Source organism: Pan troglodytes, chromosome 22, assembly GCF_028858775.2.
Source record: "Pan troglodytes isolate AG18354 chromosome 22, NHGRI_mPanTro3-v2.0_pri, whole genome shotgun sequence".
Lineage (NCBI taxonomy): Eukaryota > Metazoa > Chordata > Mammalia > Primates > Hominidae > Pan > Pan troglodytes.
Window position 1 is genome coordinate 30419232 of NC_072420.2, and position 27676 is coordinate 30446907.

Here is a 27676-nt window from a genome sequence, read left to right on the forward strand (position 1 = left end):
TTATGGTAGCTGGAGGTGGCTGTTGAGCACTTGAAATGTGGCTAGTCAGAACTGAGATGTACCATAAGTGTAAAAGACACAGTGGATTAAAAAGACTTATGAAAACAAGTACAATTGCTCATTAATAATTTGAATATTGATGACATTATGAAATGCTAATATTTTGGATATACTGGGTTAAATAAAATATGTTATTAAAATTAATTCCACCTGTCTTTTACTTTCAATGTGGCTACTAAAAACTCTAATATATATGCAACTCACATTATCTTTTTATTGGACAATGCAACAGTGCTTCTCTAGAGCAAATCTTGGATTTGTGCATGAGAGCCTATTACTTAAATGTTCAATTTAAGTAATTAAGTAATTAAGCATTGTGTGAATGTGCAGGAAAAAAAAAAAGAGGCAGCCAAAATATCCATGCAGAGGGGATTGGACAAGTACACTGATGTGTATTCAATGCATAAGTTGTTCCCTCTACTTGGATCTTTCATCTTCTTAATATTTGCATGCTTTGCTCCCTATTTTCTTTCAGAGATTTATTCAAGTTCCATGTTATCTGTGAGAAGTTTTATAATATAGCAATGCCCATTTCCCTCTTAAGGGCATTGTATGGTTTGCCCTTCCCTCTTCTGAGCTTTGTGTTTTCAATGATCCTTGTCTGATTTCCCTGACTAGAGTATAAGTTTCATGAGAGTGAGGACTTTTCTTTGCTCCTGATTGCATTCTTGGTGTCTAAAAGAGTGTCTGCCACATACTAGGTATTCAGTAAATACTTTTGGAATGGATTAATTATAGAATACTAGATTTTAGTGAAAAATGGATGAACTGGATAAATAATATGTACCAACTTAGATATAATTCAAACCTTGAGATAATTTGGAAAGCACACTGTTAAAGAAATAGATACAGACACAAATACACACACACACACACACACACACACACACACACACGGTCTCACAAAACATGTATATCCTCACTTCCCTCCATAAACGTGTATATATATATGTGTAAAATTATATTCATCTAAGTAAATTAAACATGTGTGCACCTGTGTACACATACATACACACATATATCACAGACTGTATAAAAAGCAAATTCTTTAATCAATGTGGGGTAGAACCAGGACATTAGTAGTTGAATGGGAAAACAAGGATAATTGACATGAGTCCCTGATGCTATTTTATAAATATCAATGTTATTTAGAATCATATAAACTAAGAAGAGTTTGGCAGAAACCTTCATCTGAGGCCAACACTCCCTTGCAACATTTCTTGTTGGAGACTGTTCACCCAGCCACTGATTGACTATTTCAGGAATAGGTGTCTTAGTGCTTTAGTTATTGCTGTGGTTCAAAGGCTTTTGTCTCCTTGAAAATTCATGTAGAAACTTAATCTCCAATGCCACAGTATTAAGAGGTGGGGCCTTTAGGAAAGGATTAAGTCATGAGGCTGGAGCCTTAATAAATGGCGTTAGGAATCTTATAAAGGGGCTGGAGGGAATTAGCTAGGCCCTTTTTGCCATTTTGCTTTTCCACCATGTGGAAACACAGCAAGAAAGCCCTCACCAGAGACTGGATGCTATTACCTTTATCTGGGACTTCTCAGCCTCCAGAACTGTAAGAAATAAATTTCTGGCTGGGCACGTGGCTTACGCCTGTAATCTCAGCACTTTAGGAGGCTGAGGTGGGCAGATCATGAAGTCAAGAACTCGAGATTATCCTGGCCAACATGGTGAAACCCCATCTCTATTAAAAATACAAAAATTAGCCAGGCGTGGTGGCGCACGCCTGTAGTCCCAGCTGCTCGGAGGCTGAGGCAGGAGAATCGCTTGAAACTGGGAGGCAGAGATTGCAGTGAGCCAAGATCGCACCACTGCACTCCAGCCTGGTGACAGAGTGAGACTCTGTCTCTAAAATAAAATAAAATAAAAATAAATAAATAAATAAATAAATTTCTGTTCTTTATAAATTAGCCAGTCTCAGGTGCTGTGCTATTATAATGCAAACAAACTAAGATGTTTATATATAAGACAAAACATATGTAATTGGTAAAAATGTAAACAATGAACCTTTAGAAACTAATCTATTTTATCCATCCAGAGTTGTACAGGGAATTGAGGGAAGGACCTAAAAACCCACTCTTCCTTAGGTCTAAATATCCTAAATGTGAGGGGCTGCTGGGATTTATGGCTTTCTTTTACACAGTGAAGACTAGCCAGGGATGCTGAAGAATGAGGGGTCAGAATGCAGCTAACTTTCAAGAGGTGCAGAATGAGAAATAGAAATGGAAATTTTTTCTAAAGAGTAGAAATTTGATTGAGGTTGCTGCCAGACCCAATGTCATCTAATTAAACTAAGAAACAGCTTGTCCTGGCAATCGAGATCAAATGGCATGCATTAATGGGAAGTGTTACTCAGTGAAGACACAGTAGGATAAAAATATGTCAGAGCTTACGTTTCACCAGGGACTTTTTTATTTTCAGTACTGTAATTTTTTACCCAGATCCCATACAAAACCAGCTGACCAACCAACCAAACAAACAAAAACCCCACTCCATAGTGATCTACTAAGTAAAAATCCAAACAAATATTAAGCACATGTAGGTGCCTAAATGAATAATTTTATTTTTTACTCTTTGATTTTTAAAAGCTTGAATTCAAATATTAGGTTTATATATTCAAATGTATAATCTCCATTTCAGCAAAATAGAACCATAAATTACATTTTTCGTAGCAAAGCAGTGGCAGAAAACTGCCCATATTTCATATACCTCTCAGTGACATCCCATAAGCACTGATATTTAGAAATAATTTTTCATTCTTATGCAGCAAATTTATTTTGGAGCAGATCAATTAGGAACTATTTATATAGTTTAAAATTGAGTATTAGTTTAGCAAAATGTGTTAAGAATTTGCTAGAATTTAACTTTCTGGCTTCAGTTCAATAAGCATCTTTTAAAATGCCTGCCATGTACAGGCATGGTGCTCTGAGGACACAAAGATAAATTGACTTTCTGTCCCACAGAAAGATCTTACGGTGCCTGAGTGAAGCATGTTAAGTGCTAACATAAAGATATGCCAGAGCTACAGAGTTGAAAGGAGGACACACCCTCCAGCAGAGGTTCAGGAAAGGCTTTCTAGAGAAAAGAAATTCTAAGAGTTGGTCTAAGTGAAAAATGGGAGGTAGGGCTTTGCAGGCAGGCTGAAAGGTATATGACAAAAAGGGTGTTATTAGGCAGGTTTAGTCAGGAAAACAAAAAGCCATCTGTCTCCACTCTGTATGGAACTGGATGGTGGACACAGGAAGCTATGAGCAAGTTTGTGTTCGTAAAGGGTAGAATACCTGCTGCACATTTATGTATATCACTTTGCTTATATGTGGACAATAGTTACAAAAGGGCTGAGATTAAAGATACAGAGCCTAGTTGGAGGCTATTTTAATAGTCCAGGTGAAAAATGATGAGGGCAGTGGGCAAAGAAGGTTGAGAAAAAATATCTCTGACAGACAGTTGACAGGACTTAGATAATCAGATGAGTGTACTGAGGGGATGAGGTCTTAGGTAACCTGTAGAGCTATGGTTTGAGTGGCAGGCTCCATCGTACTGTAATGCTTTCACTCAGGTACTAGTAAAATGGGTATCAGGACACCAGAGTGGGAGACAGACACCCTCAGTGTTCCCAATACATAAGTATAAAGGAAGTGTTCTCCAGAGATGGTTCTAGATCTTGTGGGCCCAACTACGAAATCAAGCATATATAAAAGAGGTCATGAGAGTGGTAGAGGTGATTGCTGAAGAGACTTCTCTGGGGACAGCTGTTGTCTCTCTGTGTGTCCACACTGCCCAGTCTTGTCTTTGGGATGCCACTTTCTAACACCACTGCTGGTGAATAGAGCTTCCAGGGGGTCACTCAAGAGAAGTCTGAAATAAGTTCACTGCAGCTGAAGACGCAGAAGACCAGTGACTGATATAAATGTGAGAAAGGCAAAGTGGACTACAGACTGTGATGTGACTCCCGAGTGACAAAAGAGTGCTAACCAGAGTTGACCAATTGCTTTTTTGGCTGACAGGGAGAAGTTGGTTGCATTGGGATTAGAGACAACCCCAGAATTTCCAGGAAAGGAATAAATCAGTGTTTCCTGTGCACCAGATTTAAATCCAGCATACTTTGTGGGAATGTCCTGGGTTATAGTCAATGGGACTGTCTAAAGGGGTCAGGAGGCTTCAGCAGAGAGAGCATGAGGTGTACTGCTGGATGTCAAGAGGCTGAGGAAACAGTGCAAGCTTCCACTGAAATAGGAATCCATCACCCAATGAGTAAAAGAAACTTCAGAAGAGATGGTCAAACAGGAACTCATAGAGTCAAAAGGAAATGCTTCAAGAAAAAGAATTAGCTTCAGAAATCTCCCAGGCCTACCAGGGACACCATCTTAAACTGTCTGCTAAGCCCAGAAAGCACAGAGCAGCCCAGCCCAGCGAGATCTGTCCTATTTATTTTTGAGCCTAGTAGAAGGCACAACAGCCACAGGAGTTGGGAGGAAGTAAACAGGGAAAGGAGAAAGAGGAGAAGGCATTCATCCCCCCTCCGTCATGTCACTACTAGTCTTCCAGAAGGATCAGTCTCAGAGAGGGGAGGTATTTGATGTTAAATCAACTTGGACTTTTGATTAATATCTTAGACTGGATATTCTAATCATGAAGTTGAGGCTGTGCTTTAACATAAGGAAGCTCTAGGACTGTCATTACCTTAAGTCAACAAAAAAGTCATGAGATTTGCCCAGATCATTCTACTGAATAATTTTAAGTAGGAGGGGAGATTAAAAATAGAATTGGCTTTGCTGTTTCAGTAGTTGTGTTTGTTTGATATACCAGTTGCATTGTCGTTATCTGACAGTGGAGCTATTTTAACAATAATAGATTTAACAGGCAAAAAATAATATATCCTGATGGAGAATTTGTTGATATGGAGGTAGCAGCAGAATCACCAAGTGGAAATTTCCAGAAGGGAGGTGACTGGATGAATTTAAACTTAGGGGAAAAGTTAGGGTTGTACTCAAATAAACACTTGCATATTTCTCTTGAATAAATCTGTTTCCCTTTCAGCTCTTTATGAATGGTGATCACTTCTAAACCAAGACATCTGCAATTCTGTCCACATTAATCTTTGTTGGTTTACCTGTTTCAATCATACCTATACATAGCTACCAGGATAAACTATCTGAAACTTCGTTTTGTCTCTGCCTCAAAAACAGTGGCTTTTTTTTTTTTTATCAATTATCAGTCAAATTTGAATTTTAGCAGACAACTTCCAATTGTCTTTCCACATTTACTTAAACATATTTTTCACTGCTTCCACATAGGATCACTCCATCTGGGCCCAACAGGATTCTTTATGGTTCATTTATACATTTGCCATTCATTATACTGGAATGCCCTTTCAACTAAATTCTATTCTAAAACTCAATTCAGGCAACTTGAATGTGGGTTTTAGGGAAGCCAGGGTGTCTTTAAGGCCACTGAGATTATAGACAGATGTGTTTGCATTTTGGGGGACAATGGATTTATGTTTAAATCAGTTTTAATAGAAGCACTGTGACCCAGAAAATAACTAAGGACAACTGATGTAACGTAAGATCTCTGATTCCCGGTTCTGTACTCTGTTCACTGTTCTTCCCAGCACCCCTGATTAGAAACCTTCTTCTTTCCAGATGCTTCAGTGCTTGCTGCTACCACAGCTGCTCCACTGATTGTCCTATATCCAGCTGGAACCTAATCTGGACACAGCATAATTCTTGGCTTCCTCGGCCCCTACCTTCAGCTACCATTTCCCAGACTGACCTGAGAAGCAGCTTGCTATGGTATTCTGGTAGCTCATGCTGTAGTTCAAATGTTTGTTTACCCCTAAAATTCATGTGCTGAAATTCTAACCCTCAAGACAATGGTAATAGGAGGTGGGGGCTTTGGGAGGTGAATGGATGGCACTAGTGCCCTTATAAAAGAGGCCCTTGAGAGATTCCTAGCCCCTTTCACCATGTGAGGACAAAGTGCAAGACAGCTGTCTATGAACTAGGAAGCCAGCCTTCACCAGACAACGGATTCTGCTAGCACCTTGATAGTGGACTTCCCAGCCTGCAGAACTATGACTAGTAAGTTTCTGCTGTTATTTGACACCTGAAATATGGTATTTTGTCACAGCAGCCCAAACGAACCAAGAAACTCAGCCTTGGTTGAGGTGAATTTTTGCCTAATGTCTTTTCACCTTTCTTGAACAACCATGTGTGTGGTCTATGATTGAAAGTCCTCATTTCCTGGCTTCGTTGCAGTTGGCCTACTGCATGCTGCATGCCTGTCTCCATGGAACTTTCCGTTTTCCACCACTAGGTACTGTCTTCCATTTTGCAAACAACTGCTACTTTATCCTAGATTCCAATAATAATAATGATGACACCAATAACAGTAATAAGAAACATGCAGTGCTTATAATATGTTTGGCAATATACTTAATGTTTCCTAGGTGTTGCCTTATTTTTCCTGACCACTACCTTACATGGTAGACATTTTTTTTTTAAATAAAGGAAAGAGGTTTAATTGACTCACTCACAGTTCTGCATGGCTGGGGAGGCCTCAGGAAACTTACAATCATGGTGGAAGGGGAAGTAGGTATGTCTTACATGGCAGCAGGAGAGAGAGGAGAAAGCGAAAGGGGAAGAGCCCCTTCTAAAACCATCAGATCTCTTGAGAACTCAGTTACTATCACAAGGACAGCATGGGGGAAACCGCCCCCATGATCCAATCACCTCCCTCCTTCAACACTTGGAGATTATGGGTCCCTCGCTCCACACGTGAGGATTACAATTCGAGATGAGATTTGAGAGGGGACACAAAGCCAAACCATATCAGTTGTACAAAGAGGTGGCAAAATAACAATTACCCGTAAAGTGCAATACAGAAACAAAAGGCTACTTTGTGATGTTAGAATATTAAAAACATAATCCTCACATAAATATGTCAAAGGTTTATGTAACTCATGAGAAAACAAGGAGGTAAAACTAGTTCAAAGGAGGATACAGTGGACTGAATTATACATGCACATTTTTTCTGTAAGTTCATTTCAAGAAAAGGTGTTAATCTAACTGCAATCTTACTCCAATAGACTTCCTTTTCTTGAAAATGGAAAACTGTTTTTCATTTTTTAACAGAACCTTTCATTTGATGGTAGCTATCCTTCATTAAGCAATCACTACATGACAAATATTTTGCTAGGCTATACATATAAAATATGTAATCCCTACAAACTTATGGTGTGGGCATTTTATTACCCATGTTATAGAAGGAGGAACTGAGAAACAAGCTAAATGACTTGACTAAGTTCACACTGACAGCAAAGTATGATGAAATCTCAGAATCTGTGTTCCCAGCACCAGAGTTAAATAGGTTGGTCTTTCCCTAAATCCCTGCCTCACTCTCTATTCAAAACCTATGGCCCTGGTGGACAGGTCTAGTCCAGCTCCTGACTCTGTCTTATTGAATTGTTTCTGGATATGATTTTTATGAACACAGTGTGTCCTGAAGCACTGCACATGCTTATAGATTGTGTGTGTTCTTCGGTTCCTTTGCTAATTCATTCATTAATTCATTCATCAATTCATTCACTTGTTTGGCATGTATTTATTGGGTGCTTATTCTATGTCCAGCATTGTGCAAGAACTAGGGAATTGAGACTGAAAACGCATAGCTTGGAGATAGACGTGGAAACAAACACAATAGCATACCCACAGTTGTAATGGAGGTACAAAGCCTACATCTGTGAGTCAGGGTCCTGCAGATAGGAGCTAGTGCTTGAGTTGAGACGTAAAGCATGACCCAGAGGAGCACGGCATTGCAATCAGAGTTAAAATAATTTGGTAGGAGCATATTGCATATTCAAGGGAGCCACAGTAGGTTCAGCAGGTGCTGCAGATGGAGCAGGAGATGAGAGAGCTGGCAAAGGGATCAGGAACAAGATCATGAGCCTGTATATCCTGCTGAAGAGTGTATGTTTTATCCTGAGGTATAAGAAAAAGCTTTAATGAAGCGTGTCAATCCTCTGCCATGTAGAATTTACATTACTAGGTGGCAGAAACCACCTCTTCTACTTTTCAAGGGTGTTATCCCTTAAGATGCCAAGTTAATATTACTTATGTAGTGGAGTTCCAGTAATGCTTGTTGAGTGGGAATGTATAATCTCCTAGCATGCATTTGTTTAGCAAATGCTCGGAGAGCTAACATAGTAACATACTCTATCATGTTTCATATGTTCTTTAACTCTTCCCCTTTATCTAGTCAGCCCCAAACACTGAAAGGCAGTGAGCTGGAAAGATGTGTCTGAAAAGCTTACTGATTCCCAACAGTGTGTGGAGTTATCAGAAATTACCGCACATGCAACAACCTCTGCTCAGGAAGTTTACCTCCTGTGATGAATTTGGTCTTCGCCCCATAAATTCAATCTGCTGACTTGCTTCTTTTCATTTTTTTTTTCTGACTCTAGTTTTGGAACTTCTTTACAAAGTGAGAATAACTTAAAAAAAAAAAAAGAAGCAGCGGGGGAAATTTGGGGACCAAGTTCCTTATTTCATGTTTCCTAATGAAACCTGATACTTCCAAAATTTTGTTCAGTTATGCACTCATCTGAAAAAACACGTGCACTTTCTCTTTTGCATGTTTTAGGTTGTCTCAGAATTTCCTCAGTGCCAGTCCTCCAGCAGGCTGAGGCATTGCTTCTGGTTACCCCATTCCATCTTCTCTGTAGGTACCTACACCCTGCCAAAGGTAGCATATGACATCCTGACTCAGGAGACAAAAGAGGATGAGCACAATGTTGACAATGGTTTCTGATTCATTCCCCCCTCCCTTGCTGTTACCCCTAACTGTGGAGATTAAAAATGAGAGATTTGCTTCTTTGGAGTGAATGAATATAAAATGCCTTCTTATTTTCAGTGTGGTCCCTCATCTTGGAGCTCATTATTTCTTTAAACACGCCTAAATGTGGCTTGGTAATTTCACCTTCTTATGCAACTTAAGTACAAGTGATAAGGTGTCTTGGGGGCTCTTGAGTGTTTGATCCCAAGCTTTCATGTCACTTCTGCCTCTCCTTGAACTTCTAGGAGATAAAAGAAAACTAGCTGTTTTCTTGTTAAAGATCAAGGTAATCAGGATGGCGATTCAGGACACAACCATGATCACTGCAGGGAAAAGGAGGTGGTGTGATGTTTTTCTATTAGGCACAGTGTGTCAGAGTTATGTAGCTGTCAGAAAAGGTTTTTTGTTTCATGCCTATTTGTGATGTCTTTGTTGTTGTTGTTGTTGCCAGTTTGAAATTCCTGGTATCATCTTCAGTAAACTGAATGAGGCTATTCTTAGTGGTGCCTTCCAATGGCAAGAGAATAGTATTTCAGATGCTTACTAGGTTTCTGAACTATTCTTCACAAGCATTTGCCTAATTCTTTATCCTTACAGTCATGCTGTGGGGTAGATGATACTATACCCATCTTACAGATAAGAAAACTGAGAGACAAGAAGTGTAAGTAACTTGCTGATATGGTTTTGGTGTGTCCCCACCCAAATCTCATCTCGGATTGTAGCTCCCACAATTCCCATGTGTTGTGGGAGGGACCCAGTAGCAGGTAATTGAATCATGGAGGCAAGTCTTCCCATGCTGTTCTCGTGATAGCGAATAAGTCTCATGAAATCTGATGGTTTTATAAATGGGATTTTCCCTGCACAAGTTTTCTCTTGCCTGCCACCATGTAGACATGCCTTTCACTTTCCGCCATGATTGTGAGGCCTCCTCAGCCACGTGGAACTGTGAGTCCATTAAACCTCTTTTTCTTTATAAATTACCCAGTCTCAGGTATGTCTTTATCAGCAGCATGAAAACAGACCAATAGACTTGCCCAGGTTATATTGCTCATCAGTGTTAGTGGAACTAAGATTTAAACCCATGCAGTCACTGCCAGGACTAGGATAAAGTAAGAGAGGTGCTCAGGGTACAAAATTTAAGCGAGAATTTCCTCTTAATCTTGTGCAAGTATAGAATAGTCACCCAAGAATGAATGTTTCCTTAAATTGCACCCTCATCCTGGGCTTGCAAGCAACCTAGATTTGTAGCCTAGGTACTTAATCCTTATACATCCCGCCTGCTTTATCCTCACCCTCATGGATCAGAGTCAGCCTTTAGTTTCACTGAACAGCCTGACAGAGGGTGTGCAGGCATGGAAGAGACCAGCAGCGACACGAGTCCAAAGCAGGTGTCTTTCCTTACTCTTAGCTGGGTAGTCTCCTGTGCCCTCCCTCTTCTTTACACTATGTTTCCATCCTTCTCCAGTACAGAAAGGAAAAAAATACTCTTCACTTGAGAAGTAAATGTCTGTATCCCATAGAGAAATATTAGAATAGCATCTCAGAGCATTGCGCATACTCAGGCCTGGCTACTCCAAAGAGCCTTATTTCTTATCATCAAGTCCAGACACACCCTGAGGTTCGTGGTAGAATGGACGATCATGCGGGGTACATATCGATAAGGAGTCCCGGGGCTTAGAACAGGGCCTTGTGACGAGGAGTCAAACTGCCTCAGAGAAAAGAAAAGGTGGAGGAGAGTCCAGGATCCCAGGACATCAGTGAAGATATCTATCCCTGCGAATACCCCATACTCTCAAAAATCTTTTATGTGCTCGGTAGGTTTTGAATGGAAATAAACTTTTCCAGTTAGCTGATAAATGACAAAATAGTCACTATATAATTAAAGAGGTCCTTCCACTCAGTCCTGTACAGCCTGAGCTTTAGGAGGCCACTGGGATAGTGGACTGATAATGCTGGAACTATCTCTGGTACCCTTCAGTAATGGATCAACTCTCCCCTTGACTCAGTGGGCCATAGAAGAAACACCCATATGCCCTTATGGACATGTGTGGAGAGCCAGCAGGAGCTATGGCCATGGCTGGCATGAAGGAGAGTAAGTGTTGGTATCTGGTAGCGTCACTGAACTTCTCAGCATCGCAATGGAAAATTCCTGCTAGTCCTTCTGGACAAACTTTTGATACTGAAATCTGAGCAGACTGGTTGATGATGGCTTCCTCTCTCTTAGGGGCATCATGCCAGCAGAACCCTGTGGGGAGGACCATACCAAATGGGCAAGCCCAACAGTGCTCAGAAGGGCCCCTGGGCTGTGAGGGAGCATCACTTGCCTCTTTGATCAGGTTCATAAATCTGGGTCCGAGGCGCCATGGCTTATGTCTATGGCACTGCAGGGAGCTGACGGTCAGCTGGGATGCCCGGTGCGAGGCAATGGCCACCATGTACACAGCATCGTACATCAGAGCCGCTTCAGTCTGTGGAGGAAAACACACACCGCATCTTCAATTCCACTTTTGCTTACCTTCCTTTACTTGCATAATCACTCTCCCTGCTTCCATAGCTCTTATCTATCTGATCTCAAAGGCCATTTATTCTTCAGCTAGGTAGTTTTCACTCTCCAATAGCTATTTTTCTCCAAAATAATACCTCACACTTTGGAGTAAATTGAAGTTATAACTCTGCTTCGTTTCAAGTTCTTTAAAAAAAAATAAAGAAACCCAGATCAGCCACAAAAGACTTGATTCAAGGAACAAATATTTTGCGAAGTGTCCTGCATGTTAAGCATGGTGTTAAGATCAACTACCTTGAGCTAGAAGCTACTAAAGCTCAAAGTTGCAATATCAGGTTTGTTTCTCAGCATTTATCTATATCTATTTATCTATCTACTTACCGGTTTATATTTGGTAGAAAGAAACTGCTACAATCACTAACAGGTGATTTCCAGATAAGGATACTGGTGTTGGTCACTTTCATTTAGCAGAGTTAAGAAGGTCATAGTCATGGAATGAAACTCAACGGCAAGTTTTGGGAGACCCTCTGAAGGGCAGACAAGTGCAGCTTGCTCAGAACATGCCTCCTCTTGCCAGCATGTGCTTTCTTGAGAGAGATTGAAACAAGTCGGTCATTCCTTTTAGGGGGTTGGGCATCTCGTTCTTCCCTTCCTCATGAAATTCCTCTCACTTGCACAATTTTACATAATACAGCATTTTATAAAATATGCTTCCTTGTGGTTTCCTTTAGGGATAAAATCTTATAATACCCTTGCATTTCACTTGAGGGTTTCATTGCAACTTCAAATACATTAGCTCATTTGAAATTCTCAACAAGTCTTCAAAATAAGCAGAAGAGATAAAGCTATTTATTATGTGAGAAAACTCACTTCGAGGTAGGATATTTGTGGAGGGGCACACACACGCACACACACACACACATGCACAGCCACACACACACACCACATACACAATCATAGTGAGAAATCCCAGAGATGTCATTACTTCTGATTATTTCTGGAGAGTAATAGGGATTATATACATAGCTAATCATTTTCAGAGTTAAACCTAGAATCTAGGTCATAGAATGAAAATTATCATATGGTTTTCCAAAATTGGTTGATTCATTCAACATATACTATGCATTGATTGCTCATGTCTTGGTGGAGGTAGAAAGTGAGGACAGGGGTTACCATATCTCACAATTTTATCAGTCTTTGAGGTCACGGAATACCTCTACTTTGAATCCTTATTATTCTGTTCAATCTTTATCATTGTATTTTCCATCTATTCATGGTCATGGATCTTTATGTCTGTATCTTGTTAAGAATATTGGCTTTTTGAAGGCAGAAACTGCTCAAATTTAAGTTAGATTTGGTGACTAACATGGTTCCTGACACAGAAAAGTTGTTTAAACATGTTCACTGAAGAAGTTAATACTACTCAATTCCTTAAAATGACATTTATTTTTGTGAGAACTGTAGAATTGCAAGGTTTTAAGATATAGTTTTAAGAAAAAACATTTCATTCATGCTTATGTAATTGACATACTGACGTTGGATTGGTGGTGGCGGTAATTTATAATGCTTAAAAATGTTTTGATCATTTCAGTTCAGGACTTACACTTTCCAGTTTGTAGATGGGAAAACTAAGGCTCACGGAAATTGACCGGTATAAGGCTACTCTGTAATCAATTTCATTGCCAGGGTTTGAGCCTGCACCTGCCTGATTCTAGCACCCATGATCTTTACCACTTTGCTGTACTAATTCTGTTTAATTGGAGGAAAGTAAGCTACTGGCAGATTGAGACTTTTGGAAATGCAGTCAACAGCAATAGCTGACATTTATTGAGCACTTATGATATGTCGCATGCTGTTCTAAATCCCTTGCAAACATTAAATTTTCACTATAACCTTTATTCTTTTACAGATAAAGAAATAAAGATATTAAATGGGATCCCCAAACTCATGGGGGGACAGGCAATATTCAAACCCACAAAGTTGGTGCTAGAGTATATGCCTTTAACCATAAAGTTGTGCTGCTTCTACACCAAGTTATTGGTCTGATGATTTAATAGTCACAATAATAGTTCAATAAAGGTTAATATTCACTGATAATTTACTATGTGCCAGGCACTATAAGCATTTTACATATGTCATCTTTTTTAATTACTGAAATTAAACTTTTGAAATAGGTATACAGACAGGGAAATTGAGGCTTGTAGAGAGGTAGAATAACTTGCCTAAAATTTTGTAGCCATTAAGGGAAGGAGTGAGAATTTTAATTCGGGATGCAAACTCAGATTTCACCCCACGACCATAGCCACATGCTACAGTGAGTTGGACTTTTTCTTATCAATAGGATATACTTTTTTGAAAATTCGTATGTGTTTTCATTAATTCGCTGAATGACCAATTTGATAGAGAAGTATAAGGACTGGAATTCTAATAATCTGACTTTTCCATAAACTTAGTTTAGAAAGGATGGGCATTCTTTCTCAAGGCGGGCTCCATTTTGGGAAAGGCAATAAAATGATTCAAAATTATAGGTCTAATTTGTGCCCTTCAACCCAAAGAAGAAAACAATTTGTTCGAAAAAATATGCTACCCCTTGAAATACAATGTTTTCTTAGATGGAGAAAATGTTTACATTAACTATATTATAGCACTAATAAACTACCACTGATTTTCCTCCCCCTTTCAGTTTTGTGCTCGAGGCCTGCTTACTAAATGACTGTCATCATTTTAGGTAATAGGTAATGTAATAGAAACTGGCCTGTGTTCAAATTTTCTTCTTCCAAATGTGTTTCTGTTCACATTTTATATATATCTAAAGCCTGGATGAAATCACATTGCTCAATGACCCTAAGAAAATCTTTTTACCACAATCTGAACCATGAAATAAGCACATTGAAAGCATACTTCTCCCCAGTACACAATGCTTTGGTTATTACAATTTGCAGTAAAGTATTAACTCACTAGGCTTAGGGTACTTAGACCTTGCACATTCCAAAGAGAGGATTGGCCCCTTGACTGGCTCTTGAGAGATAACCTTTAACTCCTTGGAATATCCCAATAAGAGTGTCATTGTATTCTTTGGGTCCTGGGCAATGTCAGATAGTTTATGCTAAAAATATGATTTATGATGAATGCCTATTTTTGCTGGTCTAGGTCTCTGGGCCATGCTGTATCAATTTGATCTCCTGAAAGGCTGGATACTAAGTAACTAAGGCCAGCTATATGGGAGCTCCATGCCTATGTGACCCATCATCCCAATTAAAAACCTGGACCCCAAGGCTTGGGTGAGCTTCCCTGGTTGGCAATACTTTCTACTTGTTGTCATAGATCATTGCTGAGGATTAAGTGCTGTTCATGCAACTCTATTGGGAGAGGATACTTGGAAGTTCATGCTTTTTCTGTGTGGACTCTCTGTCACTTTTTCCTTCGCTGATTTTACTCTATCGTCTTTTGCTATAAATCTGTCATTGTGAGTATAACAGCTTTTCTGAATTCTGTGAGTCCTGCTAGCAAGTCATCAAATCTGAAGATGGTCTTGAGGACTCCGAACATAAGCCAGTCAGATGCCACCTCATCTTAGAGATAAGGACTGACAACACTATATGGTCTTAGAGAGTCCCCATACTTAGCTGCCTACATGGTATATAATTGTTGTTGGAAAAAACTGGAAGAGATTGGGGTGATGAAAAGAGACCTAATATTCAGAGATCAAATGGGCTGATCATACAGGGTCACATAGGTCCCAGATAAGAGTCCATCTTGGGCTATATGTGCAAGCTAAGGAATGTGTTTCTTGGAAATACATGGATTCTGCCATGATATTTCAGGATATCTCTTGTTCTTTCTTTCTTTTCTTTTCTTTTTTTTTTTTAGAAGGAGTCTTGCTCTTATTGCCCAGACTAGAGTGCAGTGGCATGATCTCAGCTCACTGCAACCTCTGCCTTCCTGGTTCAAGCGATTCTCCTGCTTCAGCCTCCTGAGTAGCTGGGATTACAGGCGCCCACCACGCCCAGCTAATTTTTGTATTTTTAGTAGAGACAAAGCTTCACCATATTGGCCAGGCTGGTCTCGAACTCCTGACCTCGTGATCTGCCCGGCTTGGCCTCCCAAAGTGTTGGGATTACAGGTGTGAGCCACCGTGCCCAGCCTCTTGTTCTTTTATTGACTACAAATGGGCAAAACATCAGGTATCATCAAGTACATTTAATTCTATGTACTAGAGGCTTCGCATGTGTGATCTAATTCAATCTGTAGAGTAACACTGTAAGGCGTACAATAGTACAGATTTACAGATGAGCAGACAAACTGAGAGAGGTTAAATGACTTGTTTGGGTCACTTAGTTAGGAGACATAGCCAGGACTTAACCCTAGGCTTTCATTATCTCGGAAGATTTTGCTTTCTGTACTGAATCCAGCTGCCTGTTTTCTTTCATCGCTGGAGTAGCAGTGGATGTACAAAGTGGGAACTCTAGGACGTCTTCCCTGTGGGTCACGATTAAGCGAAATGTTTACAGGCAAGAGAGCAGGATAAGGCTCTGACTTAAGTTTATGTTGTGGGTGGATATGAAGAACTGGAAAGGCAGATGCCAGATCAATGTTTGGTTGTTCCCCTGACTCCTGTGCAGTGTTGACTCATACACAATTTTGGTCCACTGAGAAGAACCCATTTGAGAATGAACCATTCTGTATTATCCCAGTCTATCCAAAAGCTGAAAGGTCGAATCAGCCCAACTGCTGAGAAAAATGTAAACATTATAAAAGAGAACAAAGTAGATTTTATAAAAATCACTCCAAACTTCTGTTAATTGTGTCAATTACCACTTCAGTTGATAAAACACTCTTTCTTTTCTCAATATATTTTTAATAACAAGTTTTACTGTTTTTGAACTCTGTTGACTCAGTAACAATTTTCTTAGTAATTTAATTTTAACCTAATTTTTGAACTAAATTTTTTTCTTTAATTAATTCTATTGTTCTTAAGTCTGGTGTCAAGATTTTTTGGATATAGGCATGACTGACTTCTCTATTTTCAGGTTTGAATGTTTTGATATAATCATATTTTTGAGGATTTTTAGTGTATGAAATTCTAGGAAATGCTTAATAGTTAAAAATGTTAGAGAGAAAAATAGACAATTGAATGGGAAATCAAAATACATGCATTTTCCTTATGCTTTTTTCTAATTCCTATGTTCATCCATGTATGTATGCACCACATACCAATATGACTATAAACAGCTACAGGGAAATTCACCTTGAAGAATAGTGGAATGAAGCATATGATTTCAGAGAATACAATTCTATTATAGTAGTAGCATTATTTAAATATTAAGAGTGGCCAGTCTGTGACTAATTTTAAAAAAACACTATTATTTTAAAGTAATCTCTATTTTACTAATCAGGCACATTCACATATATCTTGTTTATAGGAACTCTCTGCACTTTTATGGGACTATTTCAAGGCTGCCTAAATATTTTTCATTTAACATCTTCAGTTTTAGTAGAAGCTTAATTCTTATTTATTTAGCACATTAATTTCTTTATTAAATACATATTTATTGAAGGTGTACTTCGCACTGGGCCTTTTCTAGTGCTGGGGAGAAAGCAAAGCACAAAATCACAAAGCCTCTTTTTCATAAAAGACACTTTTATGAAGTGTCTATTCTTGTAGGGAAGGTACTGAACAAACAAATCAAAATATAACACGTCAGGTCATAAGGGCTATGAAGAAAACAAAAACAGGTAAGAGGAAAGAGAGAAAAACCAGGGAGGGGGCTACTGTACTAGATGGCGATTCATGGAGGCTCTGTCTGGCGAAGTGGCATTTTGCAACCTGGATAAGTGAGACTTCAAGGCAGGGGGACAGCAAGTGCTTGACGTGCAAGAATGAATGAAGGGCAGGGTCTGCGATGTGGACCCAATGAAACTGAAACCAAAGGACTTTTTATCTTTAAGGTAGAGAAGAAAGAGTTTAGATAGAGGCAACTTGACAGCAAAGATTTGTTAGCTTTGGGCCTGGGTTTGGGGTCATAAGTTTGCTCTCTTGGCTTAGCTATTGATCAAACGGAGGTCCTTTCGTGCCCTTCAATGCCCTTCACCTCCCATGACACAGTTTCCACATTCCCAAAGTAGCCACATCCAGGAGAAACAGAAAGAAAACAGTCAAGTGCAAAGCAGACTCTTTGGATAAAAAAAGGTAAATGTTACGCTTCACATAATTTCAAAGTTATTATCTGCATGACTGTTGGATAGAACTCCTACTGGGGCCTGCATCCTATCACTTTTTAAAAAATTAGTATTGACACAACCTGATATATTCAATAGTTACTCTACCCACTTTTACAGCACCTTAGTGAGCTACCCTCTTCTGCTCTGGTAAATCCCCACTTTCCTTTTTATAGTTAATTATAGTAATAACTGTAAGAACACAGTCTAGAAACCCCTCTCTTAGTTGGGATGACAGTAAAAATCTTCAGGCAGACCAGGGCCTCTTCCATCCACTGGGACTCAACCTTATCACACTTCCTGCCCAGGGGATTACTGTTAGCCCAGGACACCAGCTGCTGCCCTGGGATAGCAGCTTCACCTCACGCTCGGCCTGATTCCACATGGATTGCATAGGTCTGTCTCCTTTGTTCAACGATCTTCCTCATCTCAGTCAATATGTACAAACTGTTTTGTCAGCTCAGTATAATTGAACACACAGACTTTTTTTCTTTGTAAATTAAGCCATACTTGTGATGAGTATTTAATGTTTGGCATAAGTCCACAATCTGTGTTAACATAGCTTCAAACTGTAACTCTTTTAGTGGTATATACCAAACACAGGTAAAAATGATTTGAGATCTCATCCTGTGATTGAAGCTTCATTGGAAAAGTGGGCAGAGGATTTCGAACCGTATTTGAACTCATTGAAATTATAAACCCAAGAGGAAGAAGAGAAAAACCGATCTATTAGCGTGCTTCTCCCTCTGTCTCTGGTGTTCCCTCTCCCTTTCAGAAATATAATATTTCCCTGGATATTCTCTACTTGCTCCTATTCAAAGAAATGTTTCAAATCATCCCAGGGCTCGTTTGTACCAAGATGCTTTCCATCATTATCTCTCAGTTCACTTTGAATATTTTAAAAGTTATTTCAGGTTTGAAAAACATTTAGGGAGCCTGAACATAGAATCATCCAGAACCACTTAATTCATTCATTTAGTTCTTCGTTTTCATTTGTTTCTCATAAGAAAAAGGGGAAAAAAACCCCAAGTTCTCTGTGAGATGTTGGGTAAATTGCATCTTAAAAGCGAGAGTGCGTCTCCCGATGATAGGAATGGATAATAAAATACTATGCCATTTTAAAATGCTGTTACCTGCCTGCATTCCACAATATCTTTCCCCTTAGATGGCTCCCATATAGGAAGCATTTTAAAAAATTATTTCCTGCTATTTTCTTCAGCACCCAGGGAGCTTCATCAGAGAAATAAAGTGAAGGTAGGTGCATTTGACAAGAGACAAATGATGTTAGGGAGAAGCTCTCTGATGAGGCAGTTCGCAATGTATCTGTTCAGCAGAGTATCTCTGACTTGTCAGGAGGCAGGTCTGGCATCTGCTTCAAGAGCGACACATGGCTGGTGTTAAACACTGTCAGTTCTACAGAGGTGAACCTATACGCATCCAGGACAGGAAGAGCTGAATACACCGACTGTTTGTAAATCCGACATTTTTCCACACTGGCTTTGCTTGCTGAAATGTGGCAGAAGTGAGGAACACAAATCGGTTCTGCAAAACTCACAGGTAGGTTGTTCCTCCTCTTCCCCCACCAGCCACCTTCCCCACAGCCACATTCCTAGAAGAAAATGCTCTTCACTTGTCCTTGCGCTGGTTTGGCTGATAATGGTGATTACTCTTGTCAAGTTTTTTATCTGGGGCAAGTACATCCAGGAAGCTAAAAGCAGTTTTTGCTAGTAGCCAGTCACAGCCTTTCAAATTACCTAAAAAGCAAACTCTTTCTTCTCTACTGCAAGTCAAGGCACCCACTGTAACACTTTTCTCTAATATTTTAAAGATACGTGAGATCTTAACCCCGAAGGAATTCAAATATTCTTGCAAATGATTTTATTTGAAAATGACTTACTGTCATCATGCCATCCAAAAGGCCGGTCTCGGGCCTGGGTGGGGCCTGCAGTCTCTCCATGGACCACTTCTCGATGATGGATGACACGTGAGGGTTGTCAATGTTAAGCAGCCGAAACCCGGTCATGTTTACGCCGCTGTACCTATAGAGTTCCAGATCCAAAGCAAATAAGTCCTGCATAGTATCAAAAAGGATAACAGTGGAAAATAATTAGAATTTTCATTTTTTTATGCAAAAGAATATTAATGATTGTAGCAGCAACTAATACAATGATACCTTTTATCTGTGGTTTTGTGGTTCATGGTTTCAGTTACCTGCGGTCAACCACAGTTGGAACATGTTAAATGGAAAACTTCAGAAATAAGCAATTCATAATTTTAAAATTGCACACCACTCTGAGTAGCATGAGGAAATCTTGAGCTGTCCCATGCTGTCCTGCCTGGGACATGAATTATTTGTCCAGAGTCTCCATACTACAGATGCCACCTGCTCATCAGTCAGTTAATAGCTGTCTCAGTTATGAGGTCAAGTATTGTGGTATGGAAGGTATGGAAGTGTTTTGTTAAGTCACCCTTATACTTCATAATGGTCCCAGTCTGCAAGAGTATTGTGCCTAATTTATCAATTAATCTTTATCCTAGGTTTGTATATATAGAAAAAACATAATCTATATGGGGTTTGGCACCATACTAGATTTCAGGCATCTATTGGAGGTCTCAGAACATATACCCATTGGATAAAGGGGAGCTGCTATAGATTAAAATAAAATGGCAGCCATACCACACTATTTCAATAAAAGAACATTTTTCCCATTGTTTTTCATTCACATGCTGCCCTAAAAATTCTAGGGCAGTAATCAGTTTTCATTTTCATCTGTTTTATTTTTGCAGTACTGTTAGAGTTTAGATAAGTCAAGAGGAGGAATTTGGCTGCTGATAATTAGTATGTCCTTGGGCACAGGATGTAACATTCTAAAAAGCTAAGAATTCTGTTCCCAGTTCATAGCCTTTGGGGTATTTTGAAGAATATTTATTTCCATTTGGTTCAATGCTTTCATTTTACAGATGAAGAAACTGAGGTTCTGAGTGGTGATGTGATCAGAACAAGAATGAACCACTGGCAGTACCCACTCTTCTCCACCAAATCTTGCACCCCAGGCTGTTCCAGGTCTTGCCACAAAGGTGAAATTTGAAAACTGCATATGCATTTGGCAGGAAAATCACTCCTGGCAGAAAAAAAATCATCTCCTGGCTTATTGAAAAGAACTCATATCTCATACAACGAGGGCATGAAGAATGTTCGCTGAACATAGGCTCAGAATAGGTACCAAAGGATGCTCTTCAGAGGACATACTAGAGCACAAGGTTACATGGATGCAAGAACATCTTAATAAGGGAACCCATTCCCTTGCAGACAATGTTTCAGGAAAAAAAGTTGAACTCATCCTAGTGTTTTCTATTACAGATGAGGCTGAGTGTAAACCAGAAGTTTCTAAATTGATTCACATTTAAGACAGGGTTATGTAATAATTTCAACTTTTTTCTTATATGAAAAGACTAGATTTAAAAATATATCATTAAAATATATCACATTTCAGAAGAAACTCAACTTTCAAGATAACATTTAACAGGAAAAATACTTCCATAAAAGTTTCTTAACAATGCAACCGCTTTCTGAAAGTGCATTGCAAGACAGGACATTATCCTGATGATTACAGGTACTGAAAAGCAGCAGCTTCAGAAACACTTCGCAATTTGCATTTGCGGAAGATGCATACAAATTTATTCTTTTGATGAACTCTCTCTTTCCCAAGATGTATTTGGATGAGGCAGTAGAAGTGTAAGAGCACAGCTCTGTGCTCCGAGATCAGTATCAGAAAAGTGTACAATACTGCCTTTTAAAACATTGCATATTTTTTTCCTTAACACTAAGTAACTATTTTTTTTCTTTAACTTTTATTAATACTCATGGGCAAGAATGGTAAGAATATAAAAGCCAACCAGGACAGAATGCAGATAAAATCAGAGGAAAAGGATGAAAGAAGCAAAGTTAAAGAAGAAGACCCAGGCAAAAACGAGTCCAGTAGCACACTCAGTGAATAGAAAGACAGTTAACTCCAGTCTCAGGAGGTAAGACAGAAACTGCCAGAATACACATGAACCCTCTTAGAGATTCATAGTACATAGATTTGACATGCTAAAATGACATACATTAAACATGTGCAAAATTAGGTTGTCCTACAATTTAGGGTTGCCATGCACAAAGAATGCCAGAAGTCTAAAATCCGATTTGCTACATCCCCTTGTGCATGCAGAATGAGTGTTAGGGGTGAAGAGGAATAAAACTGCACATTTATTCATCCTCTATGGTCTCCTAGCCTTGTTAGGTTCCATTGTTCGTATTCCTTCTCAAATTTCTCCCACACCAGCTCTTCCAGGGTGTGCACAGCTGGAGGAGGTAGAAAGTTCCGAGGCAGATGGCCATGTCACCTTGAGTAACCCTCAGGTGTTCTTCGTGATGGGAAGAACCATATTTGTTTTTTTTTTTTTTTTAATTATACTTTAGGTTTTAGGGTACATGTGCACATTGTGCAGGTTAGTTACATATGTATACATGTGCCATGCTGGTGCGCTGCACCCACTAACTCATCATCTAGCATTAGGTATATCTCCCAATGCTATCCCTCGCCCCCTCCCCCCACGCCACCACAGTCCCCAGAGTGTGATATTCCCCTTCCTGTGTCCATGTGATCTCATTGTTCAATTCCCACCTATGAGTGAGAATATGCGGTGTTTGGTTTTTTGTTCTTGTGATAGTTTACTGAGAATGATGATTTCCAATTTCATCCATGTCCCTACAAAGGACATGAACTCATCATTTTTTATGGCTGCATAGTATTCCATGGTGTATATGTGCCACATTTTCTTAATCCAGTCTATCATTGTTGGACATTTGGGTTGGGGGAAGAACCATATTTGTAAGCAGAGTAAGACACTTTGCAGTTCCCAAGTTTTCCCTCAGCTGTTCTCAAAGATGACATGATCAAGAAACAGAGGCAAATGGGAAGACTATGCAAACCTTAGTTCAGGAATTTCTACCCTGTACCCACTTCCACCCTATGGAAAGACTATGCGAACCTTAGTTCAGGAATTTCTACCCTGTACCCACTTCCACCCTATGCTCAGTAGCAGTAATGATTTTGACAACTGTCCCAAAGCATTCATTTCATGATGTCCTCTGCACTCTCAAAGACAGTTGAGTCAGAAATAGAATTTACTACTTCGGGTCCTTATTCTAAATTCTTTGAATTCCCCTACTCACTAGCTTGTCAGCTGAATTTGCTAAAATGGCACTGTTACTGATCCCCCCAGAATCCAGGTCAAATTTAGCTAATATACTCTTACAGATTAGAAAACGAGCTTGATTCTGTTTTTCTTCTCATGTAAGGAAGTGGAGTGTGTGAGTGTATAGGTTGGGGAGGTGGGGGCTGTCACTGATTTCTGAAATTGACTGAATGAAAATTATCACATCATTTTGATGTGTTAAATACCCTAAATCATTCTCCATGATCAGATAGTCTCTCAAAATTTAAGATGTCCTATGGTTTCTTTTGGATTTCTAAGGCTTAGGACCATGATTTTTCTTAATGAGGCAAAATGTTCAATGTGCAGAGCATCTCCAAAACTCCCCTTTCTGAAGGTTTTTCAAACATCTGACAGGTAACCCCTGGCTAACCCAGCTATCTACTAGACACAGGCAGGAAAGCCACATCAAATCAATGAATGCCAGACACACTTGGATACACCTTCTAATGTATATTAAAATTGTAGATGATGTTTTTTATGAATAGTTTTTACTTTAATAGTTTCTATTTAATGGAATTTTCATTTTAATCCCTCTCTGAATGCACATGCATTGATACTAGTTAAAAAGAAAGAAGGAAAGAAACAAAGAAAGAAAGAGAAAGAAAGAAAGAAAAAGAAAAAGAAAGCCTGCTGCTCAGCATTGCTGGATTTAGAGGATTCTTAGGAAAGTAAGGCAAGTCTCCATGACAATATCCTGCCTTTGACACTGGTGAGGCCGACTCTGAAATAACTGTGTGAAGACGTTTCCTACCATGTGGAATACATTTCTCCCAGACGCACTTACCAGGGTTGTGAAAAAGTAGTGATAGTACTCGGTCATCATGCCCATGAACAGAATCTGCAAAAGAGAAATAAGGGGAAAGAATCAGGAACAGAATTATAATAAGAATGGGATAATTTCTAGGGTGACTGCAAATGCTTGGGAACATAGAACAGAAAGGGACTTTGGAAATCCACAAACTCAGCAGATCAGAAACCTGAGGCCAATGAGTGGCTGGTGTGGAGCAAGCCAACTGACCTCCAGCCAACACTATTTCCATTACACACTGCTTGACCTACATCGAAGTAATGGGTTTGATGATCAAATTTAAAAATAGTTTGGGCCAGGTGCAGTGGCACAAGCCTTTAATCCCAGCACTTTGGGAGACCGAGGCAGGTGGATCACATGAGGTCAGGAGTTCGAGACCAGCCTGACCATCATAGAGAAATCCTGTCTCTACTAAAAATACAAAATTAGCTGGGCGTGATGGTGCATGCGTGTAATCCCAGCTACTTGGGAGGCTGAGGCGGGAGAATCGCTTGAACCTGGGAGGCGGAGGTTGCAGTGAGCCGAGACTGTACCATTGCACTCCGGCCTGGGCAACAAGAGGGAAACTCCGTCTCAAAAAAAAAAAATTGTTTCTACTAAACAAATTTTGTATTTGGAGTTGTCCATAATGCACAGGGTTTTGTCTTTCCCACTGCCTAAGTGTCTGAGCAATCTCATACTTAGAAATATGTATTTTATTGATCTCCCTACTTACGACTTAGCCTAATGCCACCCTCATTATGACTAGAACTCATTAAATGTTGAATTGTCAATACTGGTATGTAGATATGTTTAAATGAAGATTTATGAATGAGTATATCTCTGAAACCTTTCTCTCTCCCCCTTTTCCATGAGAAGGGGAAGAGAGGATTCATTTACAGATAAAAGGATAGGGACTATTCTGACACCAATTTCACACTGTTTCTTCACGCTGGTTCTCAAATAACTACTTGGGATCGTAATAGTTCCGGACATTCTGTGAGCGTGTATATTGTTTTTACTTCGTGGAAGAAGGAAAAAAGGAGGTGGATAGGAAGGACAGGGGTTCTACGTTCATTGAACTGTGATCTTACTTTTGGAGTCCCGGAAATGGTGTCAACTGAGAAGATGCAAATGGTTTGGAGACAATTCTTTCTAAATATGAATAAGGATATTCCTTTCCTTGGGATAGATTACCAAAATAACTATTTGGGTGCTTTTCTTATTTTTATTTTTATTTTGTCTTTGCATGGAAATGAAGAGAGAAGGCCGGGTGCGGTGGCTCACGCCTGTAATCCAGCACTTTGGGAGGATGAGGCGGGCGGATCATGAGGTCAGGAGATAGAGACCATCCTGGTTAACACGGTGAAACCCCGTCTCTACTAAAAATACACAAAATTAGCCAGGCGTGGTGGCAGGTGCCTGTAATCCCAGCTACTCAGGAGGCTGAGGCAGGAGAACAGCGTGAACCCGGGGGCAGAGCTTACAGTGAGCCAAGATCGCGCCACTGCACTCCAGCCTGGGGGCCAGAGCGAGACTCAAAAAAAAAAAAAAAAAAAAAAAAAAAAAAAAAAAAAAGAAATGAAGAGAGAAGACTTAGAAATCACATTTCCAAGGTAGTTTTCCGCACAACTCTGGTCAATTCTGGATGCAAGTAAAAATTCCCTCTGGAAGTTTTTATATCAAAGACTCTTAGACACCATCACAGGGACATCCTGAATTAGGATTTCTGAGAGTGTAGCCTTGATTTCTGCATTTCACAGCTGTGTCTGAAAATCACTGCTCTATGGAAAACATGTACATTTGCATTAAATAACAAAGACTTTCAGATCTTCAGTTGAAGAGATGGATTGAAAAGGTCTGGGGAAAGACATTGCAAGTTATCAGCGGTTCTGGAAGGTGCCTAAGATATGTGAACTAGAATGATTTTACGTGAAAGGGAATAAGAAATAAAGAGGGTATTAGATGACAGCACATAACTGCATGAACACCAATCCTACACTTCTCAACAACGTCTCTACTAACACGAAAACCAGAGGAATATTTAGTGAAATTGTAATGTCATGAACGTAAGACAAATGACAGGAAACTCCATGAATCATCAGCCCACAGGATATAAGTCACTCCTATGGTGACAACAAGACCAGGCACACTAAAGGATTTTTTTTTTTCAAGGGTAGACTTGCTTTAGTGCCATCAATAACATTTAAGGCCATGCATGGTGAGGTCTTGTTAGCTGTTCTCTTATATCATTCGAGCATAAAGAGCTGGCCTGCCAGGGTCAGTCAGAAATCCTATTTTTCACTTTGGTCATTAGATAGTGTAATTGCAGCCAAGATTACCTCTTGAAAGGGAACTGGGCAAGTTTTATGTGAAGATATAGAGCTGGATGCTAAGGTTTAAAATTTTGTTTCTGAAACTGAAAATACAACACAAAGGCATTTGAGTTTATAGCTTTTCACTTGGGTAAAATTTTTCTTTTTAAATTTCATTATGGAGGCTTTGGATCCCCTGTTAAGAGATAAGCATTTTTTTAAACAACTATTTAACTAATTATTTTTATTATTGTATTTTAAAATTCCTGGAGGTAAATATTCATTTGATATGCCTCTCAGTGTTAGGAAAGAGATATTAAAATGCAGCGAATAAACAGCCAACAGGCCAGCTGTTATTGCAAAAAGAACCCTGGGGTCCTCCAGGTACACATTTTATTTGCTGTAGTAGAAAAATTCCCGTTCCTTTTCCTAGCTAATTGCTTGCATTAGTGCCTCCTGGTTCTTCCCTTGAATTTACTAGAAATGGAAATTAAGAAATGAGTCCAGTCATTGATCATTGGCCTGTCAACTTTGTGGACACTCACCCAGGTGAATGAAAAACATCTTGATAAGAACAACAAAGTCAACAGCACCAAAGGCGGTGCTTTTAAAGCAGTTGTTCTTGTGATGGTCTTTAAGCAGTTGAGACCAGTAGCCCTGTCGTCTAATTGTCGCATACTTTGTAAATAAAACGATTGCATTCCCATTTTGATTTTCTCTCTGCATGTTGGTATTTCAACTAAAAGTCATTAAGGGATTAAGAAAATGTCACATCAAAATAAATGTCAGTTTTAAAAATAAAAAGTGTAATCACGATATAGGGAGTTTTCTAATAGTCCTTTGCAGAACTTACTTTTTCCTGAGAATGACTTTGAATTTTGATACAGTACTTGTCTGCCGAACTGACCAAATGGTGCTGACCTAGGCAGTATGTATACTTTATTAGGGCGGTATTGCTAGGAACCATCTCTGACTTTACTTAATTGTCACAATTAATTTTTTTGGCAGAAAACACTTCATGTCACACACACTAAAATGTAATAAAGGCAGATATCAATACTGTTCATATGGATAGCATATTCCTCCGAATTGCTTCCACTAATATGTTCTTCTAATAAGGCCCATTTCTTTTTTTAATTTTTATTTATTTTTGAAAGAGTCTCATTCTGTCGCCCCAGGCTATAGCGCACTGGTACAATCTCGGCTCCCTGCAACCTCTGCCTCCTGAGTTCAAGCGATTCTCCTGTCTCAGCCTCCTGAGTAGCTGGGATTACAGGCACGCACCGCCATGCCTGGCTAATTTTTATATTTTTAGTAGAGATGGGGTTTTACCATGTTGGCAATGCTGGTTCGAACTCCTGACCTCAAGTGATCCTCCTGTCTTGGTCTCCCTAAGTGCTGGGATCACAGGCGTGAACCACTGCACCTGGCCAAGTCTCATTTCTTAATGGAATTAATCTTGTTAAACAACTTTTGACATTATATCATTGACTTAGATAGACAGACAGTTAAAAACAACCCAGCCCTTTTGTTAACATTACATATCTAAAATAGGCAGGGTGTGGAATATCTATTGATTTTGGAAGATTACTAGTGTGGACGTCATTAGTACTGTTTTTCCAGTTTTCCAACTCAAAGGGTACATACTAGGATTGCATTTCCTAGTCCCTTGGGCTTGGGTGGGGG

The 27676-nt window shown here is 39.5% G+C and overlaps 2 protein-coding genes across 9 annotated transcripts in view; one reads left to right on the forward strand and one right to left on the reverse strand.

Annotated features, from left to right (window-relative positions):
* BACH1 (BTB domain and CNC homolog 1) overlaps positions 1–27676 on the forward strand; it is a 451645-nt gene that overhangs the window by 331754 nt on the left and 92215 nt on the right. The gene's annotated exons all lie outside the window — the stretch shown is intronic.
* Positions 1–27676, reverse strand: part of GRIK1 (glutamate ionotropic receptor kainate type subunit 1) — a 377043-nt gene that overhangs the window by 93603 nt on the left and 255764 nt on the right. For all 7 annotated transcript variants that reach the window (XM_009426323.4, XM_009424876.4, XM_009425849.4 and 4 more), the window contains 3 exon segments: positions 23673–23726; positions 19524–19697; positions 11229–11372 (listed from right to left, as the gene is read on the reverse strand). In XM_009426323.4, coding sequence (XP_009424598.1) covers positions 11229–11372; positions 19524–19697; positions 23673–23726 — 372 coding nt within the window.